The 21,318-nt window shown below is 38.8% G+C and overlaps 1 protein-coding gene across 1 annotated transcript in view; it reads right to left on the bottom strand.

Annotated features, from left to right (window-relative positions):
* DYTN (dystrotelin) overlaps positions 1–21,318 on the bottom strand; it is a 66,669-nt gene that overhangs the window by 11,530 nt on the left and 33,821 nt on the right. Inside the window, 1 exon segment of the mRNA XM_006142465.1 lies at positions 1,929–2,088. Within this exon segment, the coding sequence (XP_006142527.1) occupies positions 1,929–2,088 (160 nt within the window).

The following is a 21,318-nucleotide window of genomic DNA, read 5'->3' as shown; positions in this document are numbered from 1 at the left end:
TGTCCAGGCTCCATTGCCAAAAATGTGTTATCCAAAATACCTGTTTGGTTTTTAAAGACGGAATCCATCCTTGTTGGTTTTAAGTATGTGTGGAATGTTATAGGAGGAAACAGTGGTAGTGGTGTGGTTAGACATGGAAATGGTGGGTAGACAAAAATATACATGTGAAATAAACTCAGCATTTTAATTTTAAAAAAAGAGGAAACTATGATTTATCATGTTTTGGGATAGTATCAAAGAAAAGTATTGGGACCAGAAGGTGGCATAACGGTTAGGTCCCTGGACTCCCATGTAGTCAACTGAGATTCATGTCTTGGACCCAGCGACTTAAACTCACGCCAGGAGCATGTGCGTGCATGCCCAAGATCCAAAGAGGAGAATGGAGAAGCAATTGCAGCCTAGCCATCCCCCTTGGGGGATGATTTCTCACTTTCTGTGTCTCTGTCTCTCCAGCGCATGCACCCTATAGCAAAAATCTCTCTTAAAAATAATTTAAAAAATAAAGTACCCCCAATTATCTAAAATATTAAAATATTCCTCTTTTTCAACTGCAAATCTGTGTAAGTTCAGATTCTTTCATATGTTTCAACCAAAACATCTTGCAACAGACAGACTGCTGAAGCAGTTACAAAAATTGATCTGTCTTTGGCCTGGCCGGTGATGTAGTGGTTAAGGACACTCCCACATGGGCGACCGTGGTTCGAGGCCCGGACCTGGAGGCTTGCTTTCTCGCTTTTTTTCTCTCTCTTTTCCTTTCTATCTGTGTGTGTGTGTCTCCGGAAATATTAAAAAATAATAATAATAAATAAAGTTAAATAAATAATTCTTTCCAAAAAAAAGAAAATTGAGCTGTCTTTAACTTAGTCTGACATTAAAGATATTTGTAAAAACTGTAAAATAATGCCACTCTTCTAAGTTTTTTTTTTAGAAAACATAGTTACTGTTTTAAAATGCTATGTATATAATGGTTTTATCATTTCTAGGTTTTACTTGGTTACTAAGTACATTTAAAATAACTTATCACTTTTTTTTTTTTTTTGGAGAGATTTTCACTGTAGGGCGCGTGCGCTCGCCAGACAGACAGAGAGAGACATAGAGACAGAAAGCGAGAAATCACCCCCCAGGGGGGATGGGCACGCCGCAATCCCTTCTCCTCCATTCTCCTCTCGGGATCTTGGGCACGCACGCACACGCGCCCGGCGTGAGTTTTAAGCCACCGGGTCCGGGACGTGAACCGCGGTCGACTACGTGGGAGTCCAGCGACATAGCCATTACACTAACTGCTGGTTCCCAAATAACTTATCACTTTTAATTTTCATTATGGTCAAGACCAACAGGTATGACCCACAGAAACAAAAATTCTTTGGGTACTCAAAAAATTTTAAGAATGCATAAGGGATCCTGGAGCTAAAAGCATAACAACCAATGCTGTGGCACCAGCAGATGGCATAGTGGTTACATCGCTAGACTCCCACATGGCCAACAGTGGTTTGAGTCCTGGACCTGGAGGTTTGAAACTCACACCGGGTGAGTAGAATGAGGAAGAAAGAATTGTGGTGTGGCCATCTCCCCTGGGGGGGTGATTTCTTGCTTTCTGTCTCTCTGTCTCTCTCTGGCACACACACAGGCTCTATAGCAAAAATCTCTCTCTCAAAAAAAAAAAAAAAAAAAAAACCTGCTGTAAAGAACCACTATGACGCAGATAAAATAGTGCACCAATCCTGTTATCTTTTACTGGCACTACCTTCATGATGGGAAGGATAAAGTCTGGAGTACAGAAGTGGGAGGTCAGGGCATGGGAAAAAGAAGGCAAAGGAAGAGGATGGTCAAAGTAGATGTGAAGCTTCAATTTCTGCCCTCCCTTGGTTGGAGGACTCAGTGCTGGACTTCCAGGGAGTATGGATGGCCAATGCCTCCCACTTTTATACCTGTAGGTCCTGTCCCATCTGCTGTAGCTTAACCTCTAGACTATCCTGGTTGGTTGTGAGTTCCTGAATCTTGGTTTCAAATTTCCCACTTTTTTCTTCTTGGGAGATGCATAATGCTTGTAACTTGTCTTTGTATCGGTTTAACTGTTTTTTCAGAAGCCTGAAAAAGAGAACAGATTTGAGTGGCAGGGCCAGGTAGTAGCATACTAGCTAGAACCCTAGCAAGATGTGTTCCAGACTCCACCCCCCCCCCCCCCCCCGTGAGGGGAGACACGAGCGAAGTCTGTACCTAGATGTTATCTCATATTGATCAATACTGTTTTATGTGATCTGTTTACCATGCATAGCTGCCCTGTGTCCATTACGTACACAATTCCGATTACCTGCCATGATAGCATATGTGTTATGGCTACACACCTCACAGTTGGCCAAGACCACAGGGCAGGAATAATAATGTGGTTCGTGAGTTGAGGATCTGTTTCAGTTTCTCTTCTGTGTCTAGCTGCTCATTGCTTTAAGAATGAACCAAGAAGTCAGGGTGATTCTTTTAAAGCATAAGGCAGATCACACTACTCTTTTGCTCTGAACCCTCCAGTGGCTTCTCTCCTCAGAGGAAACTGAAGTTATTCCAGAGGCAGAAAGGCCCAATGAAATGGCCACCTCCTACCCCCTTCCCTCTTTGACCTCATCTCCTGCTTTCTCCTGCTTGCTCACTGTCCTTCAGCTGCACAGAGCTCTTGGGTACGGAGTACATCAGGCATGCTCTCTGCTCTGGTCTTTAACTGCTCTTTCTGCCTGGACCCTACGTTCCAGCTCGGTTTGTCTTTCATTTCCTTCAAGTCTTTGCTAACAGGTCATGTCTTCAGTAAGGAGACTGTCCTACTTGAAACTGCAGACCGTAATCCCAATGTCACCTCCACTGCTGCCCATCCCCTTCCCTTCTCCATTTCTCTCTGTGGCTATTCTCCATGTCTAATTGCAATAGAGCTCCAAGAGATTTAGGGTTGGTCTCTGGCCTGCAAACTTCTGGACAGTCTTACCCTATGACCTGCACACATGTTACTTATATATCACTTATTCTATAACTTACTTACATGCTTATTATCTCTATTATGGCAACCTCCCCCATTAGATTTCTTTCTGTGTCCCTAGGCTCAGGCCTAAAATAGCCCAGATCACATGATAGGTATACAATTAAAATTAGCTGAATAAAGTACAGTTTTATCTTTGATCAGTCTTATCTTTGATCTTTGATTGGCTGAATAAGGTACAGTATTATCTTTGATAAAGTACAGTCTTATCTTTGGTATATTTGTGGAGTTTGTGGAGATTGGCTCTCCAGTGTGAAAGACAACATTTTTCAATTAGAGACTTAGAAATTCTTAATGTACTGAGAGCCATTTAGTTGGGGTTTGGTTTGCGTTGCCATCAGGCATCTCCGAAAGAGAGTCACATTGAGGTGAAACCAGAGTCTGACTCTAAAACCCATGACCGTGACTGTAGTTTCAAGTATATTTTTGTGATGAGTGTTTCAGAAAGGAATCAGCCCAGGAAGGTTTATCTGATAACAGAAGAACATTTTCAGAGGCCTCTCTAGATGGTGTTCTCTGCACCCAAAGTTTTGTGTTGGTCATCACCACTAACAGCATCAGTCTCTCTTTCTCCCATGTTGTCCCCCCACCCACATTCACTTCTTTTCTGGCCCATCGCTGTGTTTGGACAGCTGAGGGACATGTATCTCCATCCTTTCTCAGTCCAGGTGAAAGTAGACAGCGCCCTGCTGGAAACCCAGACATTTTCTCATTTTATGTTTTTTAAAGATAAAATCTTCTATTTCTAATTAACATATAATAATCACATATATTTGTGGGGTACAATGAGATTTTTCAGCACAAGAATATAGTGTGTAATGATGAAATAATTAATCAAAATAATTCATATAACATCTTCTCAACCATTTTTCATCATGTTGTGTTGGGAACAAAGTTTTCTTTGGGTTATTCTGAGATACACAGTAAATTATTGTTAACAATATTCATCCTGTTGTATTTTATAACAAAAGAAAGTAATCAACTATCTATTATTTTATTTCCATTAATGCACATCTCTTTCCCCTTCTCTCACTTCATCCTTCCCAGCCACTAGTAGTCATTCTCCAACTTTTTACTCTATGAGATGATTTTTTTTTCAATCTCCACATATGAATGAGAACATGAGGTATTTCTTTCTGTGCCTGGCTTATTTCAGTTAATAGAATGTCCTCCAGGCTTGCTCATTTTATCTCAAATGCCAGGATTTCATCCTTTTAAGGATATTTTATACAGACATTTTATAATATTTTTAGCTGAATAGTTTATATAGACATTATACACAGACACAGACACACACACACACACACACACACACACACACACACACACACATATATATATTACACACACCTCACATTTTCTTTATTCATTCATTTGCTGACGAATCCTTAGATCAAATGCTTATCTTAACTGCTATGAATACACATTGGGTTGAAGATAATCTTTATGACATACCGATTTCCTTTCATTTGGACTTATGCCTAGCAGTGGAATTCTTGGATCATAAAGCAGTTCTATTTTTAGTTTTTTTTGAAGAATTTCCATACTACTTTCCATGGAGGATATACTAATTTATATTTGCTCAACAGTATCAGGGAAATCCCACTTTAAAGGGAAAATTCTTTTATGAAATGATATATGCACACATGTACACAAATGTGGGTGAAAAGAGATAGAGAAGTACTCTTGACGTGTCTCATCATGCCACCGCCCCCTTCCCAGCCCTCCATCTCCTGTGAGCTTGCCCAGTGTGCTTTCAGGCCCACCCAGAGATCTGAACCTGTGGTCGTCATATAGCTTCTAGCGTTATAGGGCACTTGTGTTACCACTGCACCATAGCAGCTGATCCCAAAGAAGAAATTCTTAAGGAGTGTTTCCAGTAAGCACAATTCACTTGGTGCCAATATTACTAGCAACTTGGAACCTAGTACTTTGCAGGCTAATAATTTTACTATTAATGAACAGTTCAGATTATCTGAGAAATTTCAAGTCCTCCCCAATGACTTGAAATCTGTCTTTCCAAACCTTTACATCTTTATATGTATTTCTTTTTTCTGGAATTAAGCAGTATGCCTGAAAACAAAGGTCTTCCCTCAGAGAAAACTTCTTATTGAGAAGCCAGGAATTCTGTCTTTTAACAACAACAACAACAAATACAGCAGGAGACAAGAACTGAAGGAATGAAAAGTTCCTTACAACACAATAAGAATATGGTAGGCTGTTTCTATTTTTTAAATTATTTATTTAATTTTATTTATTCATTCATTCATTTTTAATTTGACTAGAGAGATACACAGAAAGAGAAAGAGAAGGTGAGAGAGCAAGCCACCAGGTCCAGGACTTGAACCATGGTCAGCCATGTGGGAACACCCAGTGCCTTAGCCACCATGCCACCTGATGGTCCCTGGTAGGCCATTTCTAATCAGCCTAATAATGCTGGTGGATAGATGCTGGGGCCAGCTGGTGGCATGGTGGTCCAGGTGGCTGGATCCCACATGGTCTACTGTGCTGTCTAAGTCACAGACCCAGAGGCTCTCAAAACATGTCAGGTGCCTATGTGGGAGTGCCTAAAATCCTGAAAAGAGAATGAAGGAGAAGGGATTGAGGTATGGCCATCCTCCTTTGGGTGCTTTCTCACTCCCTCCCATCTCTCTGGCTGGTGCATACACCCTATAGCAAAAATGTTTTTAAAAAGAAAGTTAAATGCTGTTAAAATGTACTGATTTTTGTTTTCTTTTTCTTTCTTCTTTCTTTCTTTCTTTCTTTCTTTCTTTCTCTCTCTCTCTCTCCTTTCTTTCTTTCTTTTTTAAAAAGAATTATTGTAGTTAATTTTATTTATTTATTTATTTAAATTTTGACCAGAGAAGGAGAGAGAGAGAGAGAGAAAGCAAGCTGCCAGATCTGGGTCTCAAAATGTGGTTGGCTATGTGAGGAGGGTCCAGCAGTCTTAACCACCACACTACATGCTGGCCCCAAAACATACTGACTTCTTTAAAAGTAGGCCAAATACACACACCAAAGACACACCTAGGAGTCCATACTTCACTGAAAGTATTTAATCAACTTCTAAGAAATAAAATGAAACAATCAAAAGTCAAAACTTAGTCAGATGATTTCTGTTATGCTTAACTTGTCAAATTGGGATCACAAGGTTTCTCTGCTTGAAGACTTTCTCCCAAATTAAAATATCATGGTAAAACTTTTGTAGAAAAATTTTGCTTAAAGGTTGAGACAATGCTATTGATCTGTCTCCACTATCAGGGTTTGCACATACATGTGTGGTTCCTACCTTCTTTCCATATGAAGAGCATTAATGGATTCACGAGTCCTCCACAGCTCATTCTGGATGCTGATTGGGGTCTAAAGAAACAGGAAATAAGTTTATTTCATTAGACTTTAACTCGCATTCCCAAAAATTTACTCTAAAATAATATATTGAGGAAATAAAAATGAAAATACTGATAATGTTTTTTTCAAAAAAATACTCTATTTCAAAGAGTGGCTGATATTTGAAATTACACCCATGTATAATGATGCAGTTGCTTGTACATTCAAAGCACAACCACAAATGTAGTTTGCACAAAAGAAATTAAAACATACAAAAGAGTTTTAGATTTAAAAACTAAATTACAGTAATCATATTCCAAATTAGGTTGCTGCCCTGAGCATCTTCCCCAAAGATATCTACCAAAAGTAGCTGAGTGGCTTTCTTTCTTGGGGTCAGCAGGTGGTATGATGATTAGAGGTGTTGGACTCCAATATGGCGGACAGTGGTTTGAGTCGTGGACCTGGTGACTTGCTTTCTCACTTTCCCTCTGTTTCTCTCTGGTGAGTGACTGTGCCCCATAGCAAAAATATAAAAATAATAATAAATAACATATTTTTAAAAAAGAAGTCTCTCACTTCTGCCATTCACCTTCTATTTTTCTCGTCTTTCCATTGCTTCCTACTTGGGTGTATGGTGAAGTCATCATTTCTCTTTGGAATCACCAGTTCTTCTGAATTAATGCTGGTTGACTTGGCTCTCTTTCAGGATATCCCCACCACACCTTGTCTCTCACATCATTCTCTGCTTCCTGAACCCAAGGGCAGCCCCAGGGCAAGTCCAGACCTGACCCAGTCAGGCCCAAACTACAGGGCATCATGTTCCAGCCCTTGGTTCCCACACGTCTGGATGGGAGATTGGATTTCATTACTCCACGTGTACAAGCAGCTGGGGCTACACTCTGCAACCTCCTCTCCCCTTTGCAAGATGATCTGAAGAGGAACTCTATCGGAACAGCCTGAAAGGGGCAGAGGGAGGGCAGGAGGAAGAAACTGAGCCACTTAAAGACTTAGTGTCTCATGCTCTGGTTGGCGTGTGTGGTTTGTAACCTCTATGAGTGACCCGTTCCCATCTTCCTCTTCATTTAAATTCAGTTTCCACATGCTTAGAATATTCTTTGAATAAGTGAACTTTATTTTATTAATGCTAAAGGAAAATCTTTTTTTTTTTTTTTTTTTTTTAGGTTTTTGCCATTGGGTGTGTGTATTTGGCAGAGAGGAACACAAAGAGACAGTGAGGCAGGAAGTCAGAGATTATTCCCTAGGAGGGGGGATGGCCACGTCATAATTTTCTTCTCTTGGTATTTTTGCATGCATGCATATGTACCTGGCATGAGTTTCAAGCTACTGGATTGGGGAGTTGAACTGCAGTTGGCCATATGGGAGTCCAGCACCTTAACCACTATGTCACCTGCTGGACCCGCACAAAGAAAATCTTTAAAAGTTTTTTTGTGTGTGTGTGTCAGTATTATCATGTGGTACATATTTTTCTGCAGTTGAGAAGCATGTCAGGTTAGCATATTGGCCTACCATGGTTATCCACAGAATAAATACATTGGTTTACTTAGTCATTCTCAGTTAAAGGATATTAGGCCATTCCCGGTTTTTCAAAATTAAAAGCAACGGTGAATGAACAAAGCTGTAATCCTTCCGTGTGCACATGTGCAGGGCCGCGCGCACACGCACACACACACACACACACACACACTCATATGTGGAAATGCACGGAGAAAGGTCTGCAAAGGTAACCCACAAACAAGTTACCTCTGGGGACAAAGGACCACACCTGGATTGGAAATTATGGTTGGAAAGAAAGCTAGCTTTATCTATAAAATTTTAGCTGTTTATAAGGTAAATAGATTCATATCTTGTTTGCATTACTAATAAATTATTTTGCTAGAGGCCACGTGTACTCACCATTGAGAAATGGATAGACAGAGAGAAAAGAAGAGAAGGCATCTTCCATGGGAAATGGTCACACCACAATCCCTTCTCCCTCTCTCCCTCCTTTCAGGATTTTGGGCAGAAATGCACACATGACTGGTATTTCTCAAGCTGCCAGGTCTGGGACCTGAACCAAAAGGTTGGCCATGTAGGATCTGGCTGCCTTTTCTACCAGGCCATGAAGCTGGCCCTAATGAAAAAAAATTTTTATTCGAAGAAAGAAAATGTACTACACACATAAGATAGAACATAGTGACTTTAACAGTAGCAAGCCGTAAGGAAGAGGGAAAAAGGAAGTGAAGAAAGGAAGAGAAACAGCAAACCCCTTCTGAATTTCCTCCCTCAGAACAAATGTTAAAGTAAAATAAAATAGTCTGTATTATGGAATTGAGTCTTCTCTTCCTTTGTTATCTGAAGCAGGAAAGAACAGCTCTTTACTTGCGCTCACACAAGCTAGACCAGCTCTCTGCTGAGTGCTCCAGTAAAATGAACGGTTAGGTGGGCCATGAGGGGTCTCTTCGAGTGGCTCTGTCTGCGTGAGCTGATGATTAAAGTCCCCACGGGCCACGGGCCTCGAAGAACATCATACAGAGCCAGCAGTGGAGGCCACTCGTCCCCGGGTGGTCCTAATGTTTATTCTCACTCGTGATGCTTCCTAGAACCACTGCAGGATGGGAGCCGCAATTTCCCTGATGATTGCTAAGTATGACAGATGATCATATTTTAAAGATCTTCCCTAAGATCAGAGTGTACTGATTATGATGAGGGAAGGTCTACAAGGAAGTTACACATGTGTGGGCAAATAAATAGCTGATTGAAAATGTGCTTAAGAATTTGTAGCAGGTACATTTAAAAACATAGCTTTTTGTTTGTTTGTTTTTGCTAGAGGGCCTGTGTGCTAGCCAGAGAGACAGAGAGAAAGAAAGGGAAAGTGAAAAATCACCTTCCAGGGGATGGCCATGCTGTATTCCCTTCCCTTCTCCTCCATTCCCCTCTAAAAGTTTTGGGCACACACACGTGTGCCCACCGTGATTTTCAAGCTGCCAGGCCCGGTCCTCGAACTGTAGAATCAGCCAAGTGGGATCTAGCTGCCTTAACCTCCACACCCCATGATGCCCACGTCAAATAGCTTTTGGTTGTTGTTGAAAAAACTTCTTTGATCATCTATAATTAGAAGCCTTGGGCAGAAACTTCCTATCTATGAACACTGGAATAATTTAAAGATTTGAGACTTGAACGCAACCCATCCTTAGGCTATAAACTTAGGAATGGCCCCTCAAAGCTGTGAACTGTGACAATTTATTGGCTGTAAAGCAGAGGTGGCACTGGTTGATGGGGTCAAAACTGCCCACTCCTAGGGAGAACAGTAAGAGAAAAATTCATGTTGCTCGACTACCCACAAACAAGGCTAGGTGTGTCTCTCCTTGGTGACAGGATCGGAGTCTTCTAATACGGGCCACAAAGGAACAATGTAAATTAACCTGTAATTAATGATGTATATATACTGTGATCATCGATTCGTAGTTCTTACCTGGATAATAAACTGTACAGCTAACTTTATCCTTACGAAGATCTAATCAATCTACTCTACTGTTTGGGAAAAACTATGTAACTGATTATACTCAATAGATCAAAGACTTACCCAATAGCTATGTTTTTTAATATTATAGCTTTTCTTGGCAGATGCCTGATATGATACTTTGGATGCAAATATAACTACTATTTTAAGGTAAAAGTTGAGCATATTTGAGTTGAATTAAAATAGAAATTAGAAGATTTGGAAAACTAAAAGTGATAAACTTAAAATCCCTTTTATAAATTATTAATTTGAAATTTGTGATATAGTAGATAATTCTTTCAAGGAAATTATCAACATTGAATAAAGTGTGAAGAGGTTACTAAGCTGGAAGAATTCCTTTTTTTAAGAGAGATTTTTGCTATAGGGTATGTGCGCTCACCAAAGAGACAGAGAGAGACAGAAAGATGGAAAGTGAGAAATCGCCCCCCAGGAGGGAATGGTCACGCCACAATGCCTTCTCCTCCATTCTCCTCTTGGGATTTGGGGCATGCATGTACATGCTCTGAATCTAGGACTTGAACTGCAGTTGGCCACTTGGGGTCAATTGTGAACCCAGCAACATAATCATTATGCCATCTGCCGGTCCCACTATAAGAAATTTTTAAAAAAATTATCTAAATATTATAAAGGCTCCAGTGCCTAAGGGTTTCCTCTTGAATCTTGGTAATTGTTAAAGAAATAAAGAGTTCTTATGTTAGATAAACTGTTTCAAACACAAGAAAAAATGAAAGATGACTAGGCTGCTTCATGTAGTCACTAAAACTCAAATGTTCAAAATTGACACAGATGACATTGGGATGGGGCTATTCTGACTAATAAATGTTGCAATTTTAAATAGAAAATGAACAAATAAATATTATAGTACATTTAAACAATAATCTACTACAAACAAATATAGCTTTCAGTTACAACATTGTCAGGAATATTTACTATCAGAGATTTTATTAATGCAATACTTCCAATAAGAGAAAAGGTATGAAAAACTTCAATCTATATTAGAAAGAAATTTAAAATAAATAAATAAATTCAAAATCACTTACTGAAAGAACTTTAAAAAAATCTAGGAAGAGAAAAAATACTTCTCTCATGTTCAAATGTTATCTAAAACCAGCAACAAATAGCATAACATTTAATGGAGAAGTACTAAAGAAATGTCCCTACTTAAAATAAAATAAACTGGTTCATCATTTCTTACATTATCCATTCTTGTTCTGAAAGACCTGGACTATTTCAGGAACAAAGATACAAAATAGAAATGAAAGATTTGAATATTGATAAAAAAAAGGACTGAAATATATGTATTTTTCCAGATTGCATGATTGTCTACTGAGAAGCAAAATATTCAAACTAAACCAATATTGAAATTATTAAGACAGTTCAGAGTTCTTCACAAGGTAACTGTTCAAAAATCTGTGGTTTTCCAAGCCAGCTGGTAGTATGGTAGTGAAGGCAGTTGGATTCCACATGGCCGACTACACTGTTCAAGTCCTGGACATGCAGCTTGAAAAACAATGTGGAGAGAATGTTTTGTTTCACTATTAGAGAAATTTAAATTAAGGCAAATAAAAAATATTCTCAGGATAAAACTGAAAAATTTCAAACATGACCCTTGTCAGCATTAGCAAGGATCAAGTGAGGAAGGTGCTGGCATTCACAGAGTATGATTTTGTAATCCTTTCTGAAAAGCAATTTTGTAATAAGCATTAAGAGCCTCAAACATGGTGTCACTTTTTAGGTGGTTCTACTTTAGAAATGCAGTCTGTGGAAATAATTGGGCAACCATGTACAAAGAATGGTGGCTTGCTTTCTTTGTCTCTCTCTGGTGAGCACATGTGTCCTATAGCAAATTAATAATAATAATAAACAAAATTAAATAAGTAATTTTTATAAACAAAGATGTCTTTGGAGAAAAGTAATGACAATGGAAATATGTTTAAAACAGCCTACATTGTTATAGAACTATATAATCAATACATTTTGCAGTACAATCTAATTTTAAAAAGTTTGTAGGAAACGAAACATGCCAAAATATTAACAGTGATTGTATAATAAATTGCTTATCACTTAAGTTTGTTTGTTCTTTTTTCACTTTTCTCGATCTGGTCAGCCCAAGACTCAGTAGTCATGTGTGAGCACCCAGGAGGACAGGACGAAGGTGATTGCGGTGTGACCAGACACTGTGGAGGGTTCCCATATCTGCCTGTCTGACTGTTGTTCTTGTGTGTGTGCCTGTACTCTACCATAAAGAGAAAAGGTGTTCCTAGATTTTTTCTTGATCACATTAACATATTGATAATAATCCCCAAACTAGGAGACGGTTCACCAACCATTCTCTGCATTATTCTATAATAATCCAGCTTAGTTGGGCATTAACAAAGCGTTCCTTCCTTTAGGATTTACCTGATGATGTAGGTTGCGGTTATCAGTTTGTTGAGCCTGAGATATTCTTTGCGGTGTATGTTTGGAGATCTCTATGGCTGCCGTTCCCACTGGTCGGGCTGGCCTTACGTACACTGGTACTTCAGAACTATCGTACTGAATGGGGAGCCTGTTACAAAATAAAATTCTGTAAGAACTTGTAATTTTTAATGAGCAGGTATGACACTGAAAAAAGCCTTTTTAGAAAATATTAAATCAGATGTAGAAACCAGTACCCCCAAATAGCAATAAAGTAGCCCAACTCTTTTCTCTGTGTTCTTTTCCAGACAATTCATTTGCTAGAGAGCCAATTAGCTAATAATGGCAGTGAAAATTTCATTTTCCTTTGTCCTTGACAAGTTAAATATGAGGATCCAAAAAAAAAAATTAAAAACACAGGGATGACCACTGAAAATCTCCCAGGTCATCTTGTCCAGGTCAGATACTAGGGGTTCTAAGTGCAAGTGTGTCTTTATCATGTCATGTCATACCTAAAAGAACATAGAAGAGATCAGAGCAATTTAAGGCCAGGCATTTTATACAGTTCCATTTAGTTTCACTTCCTTATTCAAAATGATTTATCAGAACATCTTACTATTTCAAGTTATTGCAAAGAAAAAAGGAAAAAGAAAAAAAAAGAAAGAAAAAAAAAGAGCAGAGAATTCCCTGCTCAGAGTTCACGTCTAGTGAACAGACAAATACATGATCATTTTTGACGTTATGTAATCTACAAGACACAATAAAAGCTTAGAGAAAGAAGCAATTATTCCATGGTATACTTAATTATGGTAATAAGGGGTGGGTATTTTGGGGTAGAAAAGCAGGATAACCCTAACATCTTTGCCCTCTGGGTGACACACACTGCTTCTACTCCATCTGAGATCATTTTAATATCTTGGAGTTGCTTCAGGCTGTCTTAGCTCAGGCTGCTATAACAAAATACCACACCCTGGGGGGCTTAAAGAGAAGACATTTACTTTCTCATATTCTAGAGGGTGGAAGTCCAAGATCAGGGTACCAGCATGCTTTCACACACACCATTTTCTGTACTCACATATTTACAAACATCAAAATACATAGTGGATTTGTTTTTGAAACAAAAATGAAATCATTCTATATGTATCATTCTGCTACTTGCTTTTTTCTCTCATGTATGCTGGTGAATAACTTCTAGTATAACAGATAGCAGCTAAAATGTGTTCTAAGAAAATTCATTGTGTTCTGTTATGTGTTTGTATCGTTTGTATTTCACCATTTTTTGGCCAAGGAATACCCGGATTGTTTCTGATTTAATGCCCTTCACTCCAATGCTATAGTAAACGTCCTTACGTACTTCGTAGTAGTGTTTTCATCCCTGGGACAGAGTTCCAAAAATGAATCCCTGGCCAAATTTGTGTATATATTAAGGTCTAGTATTTGCCCGTTGGCTAAAGCCAGTCTTTCCATGTGTGCATTCCATCCCCTGTTAACTACTGAATGATATTCCTCCAACAATTCTCACTTCTTGTACCAAATCATCACATTTTCTATGAACACTTTTATTTAGGTTTTTGTATATTGGCTCAATCAAGGATATTACTATATGTGTTATCGTCGACAAATAATTTTTTAAAAATTATTTATTTATTATCATTATTTTTTAATTTGGCCACTATGCCACCTGTTAGCCCCCCCCCCCCCCATTTCCTTTATAATACTAATATGCTATACTTTCTCCATTGTAACAAAACATTTAACCTCAGGCACTCTATTACCTACACTCAATCAATCCCTTTACACTACCAAATTCTGGAATTTTATTACTTTAGTATCCTCAGTGCCTCGGCTCTGCCTCTAGTCTGACTACAGTGCTCTTCTTGAGGCTATCAATGATCTCCTCATTGTTCAATCAGAGTGTACACTCTTACTGGACCACGCAGCAGCACTAGACCACCTTCCCCTCCTGAACACTCTTCACCTGTCTTCCAGGAGTTCTCACTTTCTTGGTGTTCCCCCCACCTCCTCCATCACTGTTCCTGTGTCCCTTACTCATTTTTCATTTACTTTGTACTGTGGAGTGTCACAAGGCTCTGTCCTTGAAACTTCTCTCTTGTTTATCCACACTCTTTTTGGTGATCTTATGAAATCTCATGGCTTTAAAAGTCACATATACTGGGGACCAGCAGATGGCATAATGGTTATGGCACTGGACTCATATGTAATAGACCGTGGTTCAAGTCCTGGACCCAGCGGCTTAAACTCATGCCAGGCACATGTGCGTGCATGCCCAAGATCCCGAGGGAATGGAGCAGAAGGGATTGCAGCGTGGCCATCCTCCCTGGGGGTGGTTTCTTTGTCTCTGTCTCTCTCTATCTTTCTGGTGAGCACACGCACCCTATAGCAAAAACTTCTCCAGAAAAAAAAAAAGAAGAAAAGAAAGGTCATATATACTAACTGAACTAATGTGCATTAGTTCATGTTGGGAAAATTCATTGTACATGCTATAATGATATAGTGATTGGATGTATAAAAAGAAATAAGATATATTTAAATACGCACACATACACGCACACACACACATGCACACACATACCAGCAACTGCCAAATACTGCAAAAGCATCATGAGTATTGATTTTACAAATACATTTTAGCAAACGGGTAAATCTGTAATAGGGAGTCTGCAAACAATGAGACTTGACTGTTGATTTTTGAAAAATATACATTCTTCTTAAATTTTTTTTCTATTTTTAGCTGTTCTTTTTAATAAAATTTATTTATTTACATTCATTCACTGTACATCATTACAGTATACAACATGAGATTTTCCACCCAGAATACACTATATATAGGCTCAAGAGAGGATATTACATGTTATCATTGACAAATAATTTCCTATTTCTTGTTTCTTATATATTCTGCTTCTTTTTTTTTTCTTCCCCCTTCATTCCCTACCTCCCACCCTCTGTCATTTCCCATCCTCCTCCCACACTGTCTCTGGTATCTACAGTTGTTTTCCATGCCTTTTTTTTTTAAATATTTTACTGATTCACAAAAGAACTTAATTCATCTAAATATTTTCAATAGCAAGTGCAGCTGATATATGCATTATCTATGAATACATGTCTGACTTCAGGCATAATCCTCAATGAGTAGAATGAACATACTATAAAGTAGCACCTAGCTGGGGCTATATAGATTACTGCAGTCATTAAAGAGGTATTTTTTAATGCATTTTTAATTTCATTTAAAAAAGTTTTAGTTTCAATAGATCAAAATCAAAAAATGTTATGAGAAATTTGTTTAAGACTTAAAGCCAGGAAAAAGATTAGGGTTCAGTTTAATTAGTAGGTAGATGAACCTATCAACAGTTCAAGAGAAGTCAAAATCCTTAATTCTGGAAAACAAAGCATAGAAGAAAATCAGTAATTTTTTAGACAAAAATCATAAAGTTCTATTTTACCAGTTCAGTCTCATGTCATTAATCTCTCTTCTGTTGAATTTGCAGTGTTACTATGGTCTAATCTTTTCATTTAAGTTCTGGAAGTTAACATTAAACATTATTATTGATCTTTCTGGACTTTTCCCTGCTATAAAGTTGGCCATTTTCTTGGTTGTTTTTGCACTCTTGTTTCCATGTGTTGACTAGATTTCCTGGTAAAGCAGTCCTTTCAGAACTTCTTGGAGAGCTGGTCTGGTGTTGTTAAATTCTTTCAGGTTTTGTTTATCTGAGAATGTTTTTGTCTTTTCTTCCCAAATGAAGGATAATACTGCCAAGTATAGTATTCTTGGTTGAAATTGTCTTTTACTTAGTACTTTGAGTATATTTTCCAACTCTTTTCTTGCTAGCACTGTTTTTGGTGAGAGGTCCACTCTTAGCCTGATGGGATAGCCTTTATTAGTACCTTAACATTTCTTTCTTGCCAATTTTAGTATTTTGTTTCTGTCTGTGGTTTTGGTCAATCTGGCTATGCCATGCCTTGGAGAAGATCTTCTTGGGTTGATTCTATGTGGGATCCTTTGTATATCTTATGTCTAGATATTTGAATGCCTCTCTATGTTTGGAGAGTTTTCTTCCAGGATTTCATGGAATAGACTATCAATGCCCTGATTAGTTTCTTCACTTTCTGGGATATTGATCATCTGGATGCTTGGGCGTTTAATGGTATCTAGTATTACCTGTATATTATTCTCAAATTTGGGGGTTATTTTCTCAGTCTTTTTGGTGAATATTTCTAGGTCAGAAGTTCTGTCTTCTACATCTGAGATTTGATCTTCTGTGTTATCTAATTTGCTTTTAATACTTTCAAAGGAAGTTTTGATTTCCTGTATTACAGCCTTCATCTCTAATAATTTTGTTTGATTATTTCTTATGGTGTGTATTTCCTCTTTCAGATTGTGCAAGATCTGCCTCACCTCCTGGAACTCATTGTCTCTTTTCTCCTGCATCTTCTGGAGTTTGTTCTCTCTTCTCTTGCATCTCTGTTAGCTTTGTCAGTATGAATATTCTAAATTCTCTATCTGACATTTTCACAAGTTCCATTGTATTGTCTGTGGAGGATGAGGAGTTATTCTTTTCCTTTGGGGGAGAGATATTGTCTTAGTTTCTCATATTTCTTGTGCCTCTGTGGTGGTTTCTGGTCATTTGATGGCTTATATGGTTATCCTAATTTTTGGAGTTAAATCTGAGCATTCAGAGGCACACAGGAGGAGGTGATCTGCAATCTGTAAGCAGTACCATTTTTCTCCTTTTGTACAGATTCTGTGGGAATTGAGGATTACTCTGGCCTGAAAAGCATTCAGACATTTGGCCACTGTGCACCTAGACCTGTCTAGACACTCAGTGCATGGAGGCAGAGCAGAAAAGTGAGACACGTAAGAGGAAAAGAAAAAGGAAAAGGAAAAGAAAACAAAGAAAGATAAGAAAAAAAAGACCAAACAATAAAAAAAAAGAAAAGAAAAAAGTTTTTTTGTTTGTTTGTTTAAACCAAAAAATGAAAACTGCATGGTGTGCAAAGGGCCACTCAAAGCTCAAATGTAGATGGCTTGTGATTGGCCTGTCCTATGTGGGAGAAGGGAAAGGTAAGGTAAAGATTAGCAAGATAAGAGTCAGAGGGCTAAGAAGAAGTTTAGAAATTAAAAAAAAAATTAAAGAGAGAGAGGCACAGAGAATGCAGAGGGTGCTGTACCTGGCTAGATCTTGGGGTCAGGAAGGTGAAGTCTGAGAATACAGTCTGCAGTTATCCTAATCCCTGAAAGGGGCTGCTCAGAGTTCTAATGAAGATGACTTGTGATAGGCTGTCTTAGCTAGATCTTGGGATCAGGAGGGTGAAATCTCAAGTCTAAATCTTTTTTCTTTATTTGTGATAGAACATGTTCATGCAGATGAGAGAGAGAGAGAGAGAGAGAGAAAGAGAGAGAGAGAGACATGTTTCACATCATAGACAGTGTCAGTCTTGGCAGAGGGTAGCAATCTAAGGAAGAATCAATCCCTGTGCTATAGAAGGCAGCCAGAAGAGGCTCTGGCCTCTGTCTCCTGCCAGGCAGGCATCCAGTGTGGTGCAGGTACTCCTAGGAGGTTGTGGCTGCCGGGAGCATGCACATCCAATATAGCCCCCTCCTGGAGGCTCCATGGTGTCTGGTCATGCTGTGATCCTTCTCCAGTTCTCCAGTCGGTCTGATCCTTGGCACTTTGAGCATGTCCAGTGTGTTTCAGGTTGGTTGGAATGGTGATCACTGGATGGGATCCGGTTTCTCCCAAGTAGTGCATTTCCTCTGCACCATAGTGCTGGCCCGGGAAGTCTTTGCTTTCTGGAATTTGATATGTTTCTACTCTTGTTCAGAACTCACAATCATATTAGCTGCAAACAGTAGTAATTTTGTCAGTTCTTTTTCAGCATTTACTCTTTTTTATTATAACTGCAAGACCTTCTCAAAATATGTAATAGCAGTGGTGATGTTTGGTGCTTAGTTTTCAATTTTGTTTTTGGAAGTGACAGTATTTTCAATCTGAAGTATTATATGTAAAGCAAGTGAATCCACATTAAAGGGGAGAATGTTTATTACCATGCAGATTGCTGAGTCGGTGAATGAATTCACTATTATCTCTTGGCAATAACCATTAATCTGTTAGAAGACAGTCAGTGCTAACACGCCAACTTAACAGATATCAAAGCTGTGTTTTGCCTGTTACAGCACTATGAGGTAGTAACGACCCACATTCTTTTTTTTTAGAACAACCATGAATCAGACTTGGTCAATATTCAAATGTAACTGGAAAATATAACATAAAAATGTTATTTGGGGGAACAAACCTATTGATTTGGGTGGACAGAATACAATACATGGACATTTAAAGAACCTTTAGTTTTGCATAGTGTTTGCAATTCCCTTTCTTCATCTTAGCTTTACAAGTAGGAAGGAGGAGGGGCTGTTATTAGGTGAAGAAACTGAGTCATTAAAAAAGGAAGTGACTGGGAACGGCAGATGGTGTAATGGTTATGCTGTTGGACTTCCATGTAGTTGACCACAGTTCGAGTCCTGGACCCAGTGTATTTGTGTGTGTACCCAAAATCCCAAGAAGAAAATGGAGGAGAAGGGATTGTGGTGTGACCATCTCTCCTGGGAAGTGAGTTCTCACTTTTTGTCTTTCTGTCTCTCTCTGTTTTTCCAGTGAATTCATGTGCCCTAGAGCAAAAATCTCTCTGGGGGGAAGAGGTTGGGGAGGGAAGTGACTTTCCAAAGGTCACAAATACTGTTGCTTCTCTGTTCCAGGCTCAAATCTTACTACTGTGTTCTAACCATATTCCAACACTCATCCTACCTATCTGGATAGTTGGATGCATGAATTAGGGGTTATTGTTACTCTCCTAGAAGGATGAAATAAAGCAGCTTGAAGAAGAATAATGAATTGGCATTTGATATCTTTGTTTTTATTCTTTTTTTTAAAAGGTTTTTATCATAGTATGTATGCACTCAACAGAGAGAAACAGTGAGGGGTAAAGTGAGAAATCACTGCCCCAGGTGATTGCCCCAGGGATTGCTACATTGCAATCCCTTCTCCTCCTGGGATTTTGGGCACACACACACACACACACACATGCTCCTGGTGTGATTTTTCAAGCCATCAGGTCTGAGACTTGAACTGCAGTTGGCCATGTGGGAGTCTAACACCTTACCCACCATGCCATCTGCTAGACCCTTTTGTTTTCATTCTCAAGTTCTTTTCTAAAAAATGTTTTTATTTCTTCCATGAGTGAGAGAGATAGAGACAGATGGTGAGAGAGAGAGAGAGAGAGAGAGAGAACCCCTAATAGTCCCCTAATGCCAAAATCCACCCCAGTCATAGCCAGTCTGGATCAGAGTACTCAGGGAGGTCTCTGGACACAAATCCAGAACCTTCCCTCATGGGTCAGGCTTATGGAGCACTGCGTTTCACTGCTGTGCTTCTACCTGGCCCCCTTTAAACTTAAATTCTTTGTACTATATTAAAAGTATATCATGATGATATACAAGTTCTCCAAGTTTAATTATATGTTGGTATCGTCTAAGAATATGTAAAACAGGAATAATAAATGGTATCTAATTATGAGATTATTATGTACTTTTTCCTTTATAGAGCTATGGAAATATATTTAAATAACAACACATAGCAAAGTGACAAAATGGCCACAGAAATAGGGGACTGAGGTTGAGATGGAAACTTGCCCATAGACATCTGAGAAAAGATTAGAGAATTACAGAATCAATTACTAGTGAATACCAATCTGATTTAAACTAATCTATTCTTACACTTCTGGTAAGTAAAATGGGAATAAACTAGGTTTTTCCTCTCTCGAAAGTATAATAATCATAAACCCCTAACATTTTAAACATTGTTATTTTAAATTACAATAACTAGTTAGTTTAAAAATTAGGTAATTAAAACTTTTTCTTCTAGGTTTTTGCTATCGGGCACGTGCGCTCATTGGGAAGAAAGAGACAGTGAGAGGGAAAGTAAAAAATCATCCTGGGGGGATGGCTGCCCTGGAATCCCTTCTCCTCCGTTCTCCTAGGATTTTGGGCATGCATGCATATGTACCCACAGTGAATTTCAAGTCATCATGTTTGGGACTCGAAGTGTGGTTAACCATGTAGGAGTCCAGCGTTTTAACCACCATGTCACCTGCTGGCCCCAGGTCATTAAAACTTTTTGGAAGTCATCTTCAGGTTGGCAATCAGGGATGTGATGGTGATTTCACACGCAGGTGGTGGTGAAGTATGTCCTCTGGAGTACAATTTGGCATCCTGACTTTTAAGGGTTAAAAAAATTTACAACTTCTTATACAAAAATTTTACTTGAGTGAATTATCTTTTTTTTTCTTCTTTTTCTTTTTTTTTTGAGAGAGATTTTTGCTATTGGGCATGTACGCTCCCCAGAGAGACAGAGACAGAGACAGAAATCGCCCCCCAGGGAGAATGGCCATGTCACAGTCCCTTCTTCTCCATTCTTCTCTCAGGATCTTGGGCACACATACATGCACCCAGCATGAGTTTTAAGCTGCCAGGTCTGGGACTTGAGCCATGGTCGACTATGTGGCAGTCCAGCGATATAATATAACCATTATGCCATCTGCTGGTCCAGACTGGCTAGATTTTCTAAAGCATGTACACAGTAAAATAAAATCAAATAAGTAATTAAAAAAAATTTTTTTTGGAGAGGTTTTTGCTATAGGGCGTGCGCGCTCGCCAGACAGACAGAGAGAGATAGAGAGACAGAAAGCGAGAAATCATCCCCCCAGGGGAGATGTCCACACCACAATCACTTCTCCTCTGTTCTCTTCTCGGGTTCTTGGGCACGCACGCACACGCGCCTGGTGTGAGTGGTGGAGAGTTTTTTTTTTTTTTTTTTTTTAAAGGATTATTTATTTCATTTTATTTATCATTATTATTGTTTTTTTTTTCACCTTTTTTTTCCCATCCAGAGTACACTGTATTTTGTCTCAATCAAGCACATCACCATACATGGTATTGTCAGCAAATAATTTTCCATTTCTTGTTTCCTGTATGTTTTGCTTT

The sequence above is a fragment of the Tupaia chinensis genome, unplaced genomic scaffold (genome assembly GCF_000334495.1).
Source record: "Tupaia chinensis unplaced genomic scaffold, TupChi_1.0 Scaffold000076_1, whole genome shotgun sequence".
NCBI lineage: Eukaryota > Metazoa > Chordata > Mammalia > Scandentia > Tupaiidae > Tupaia > Tupaia belangeri.
The sequence above is the reverse complement of the archived record's forward strand: the minus strand, read 5'-3'. Positions and strand labels throughout refer to the sequence as shown.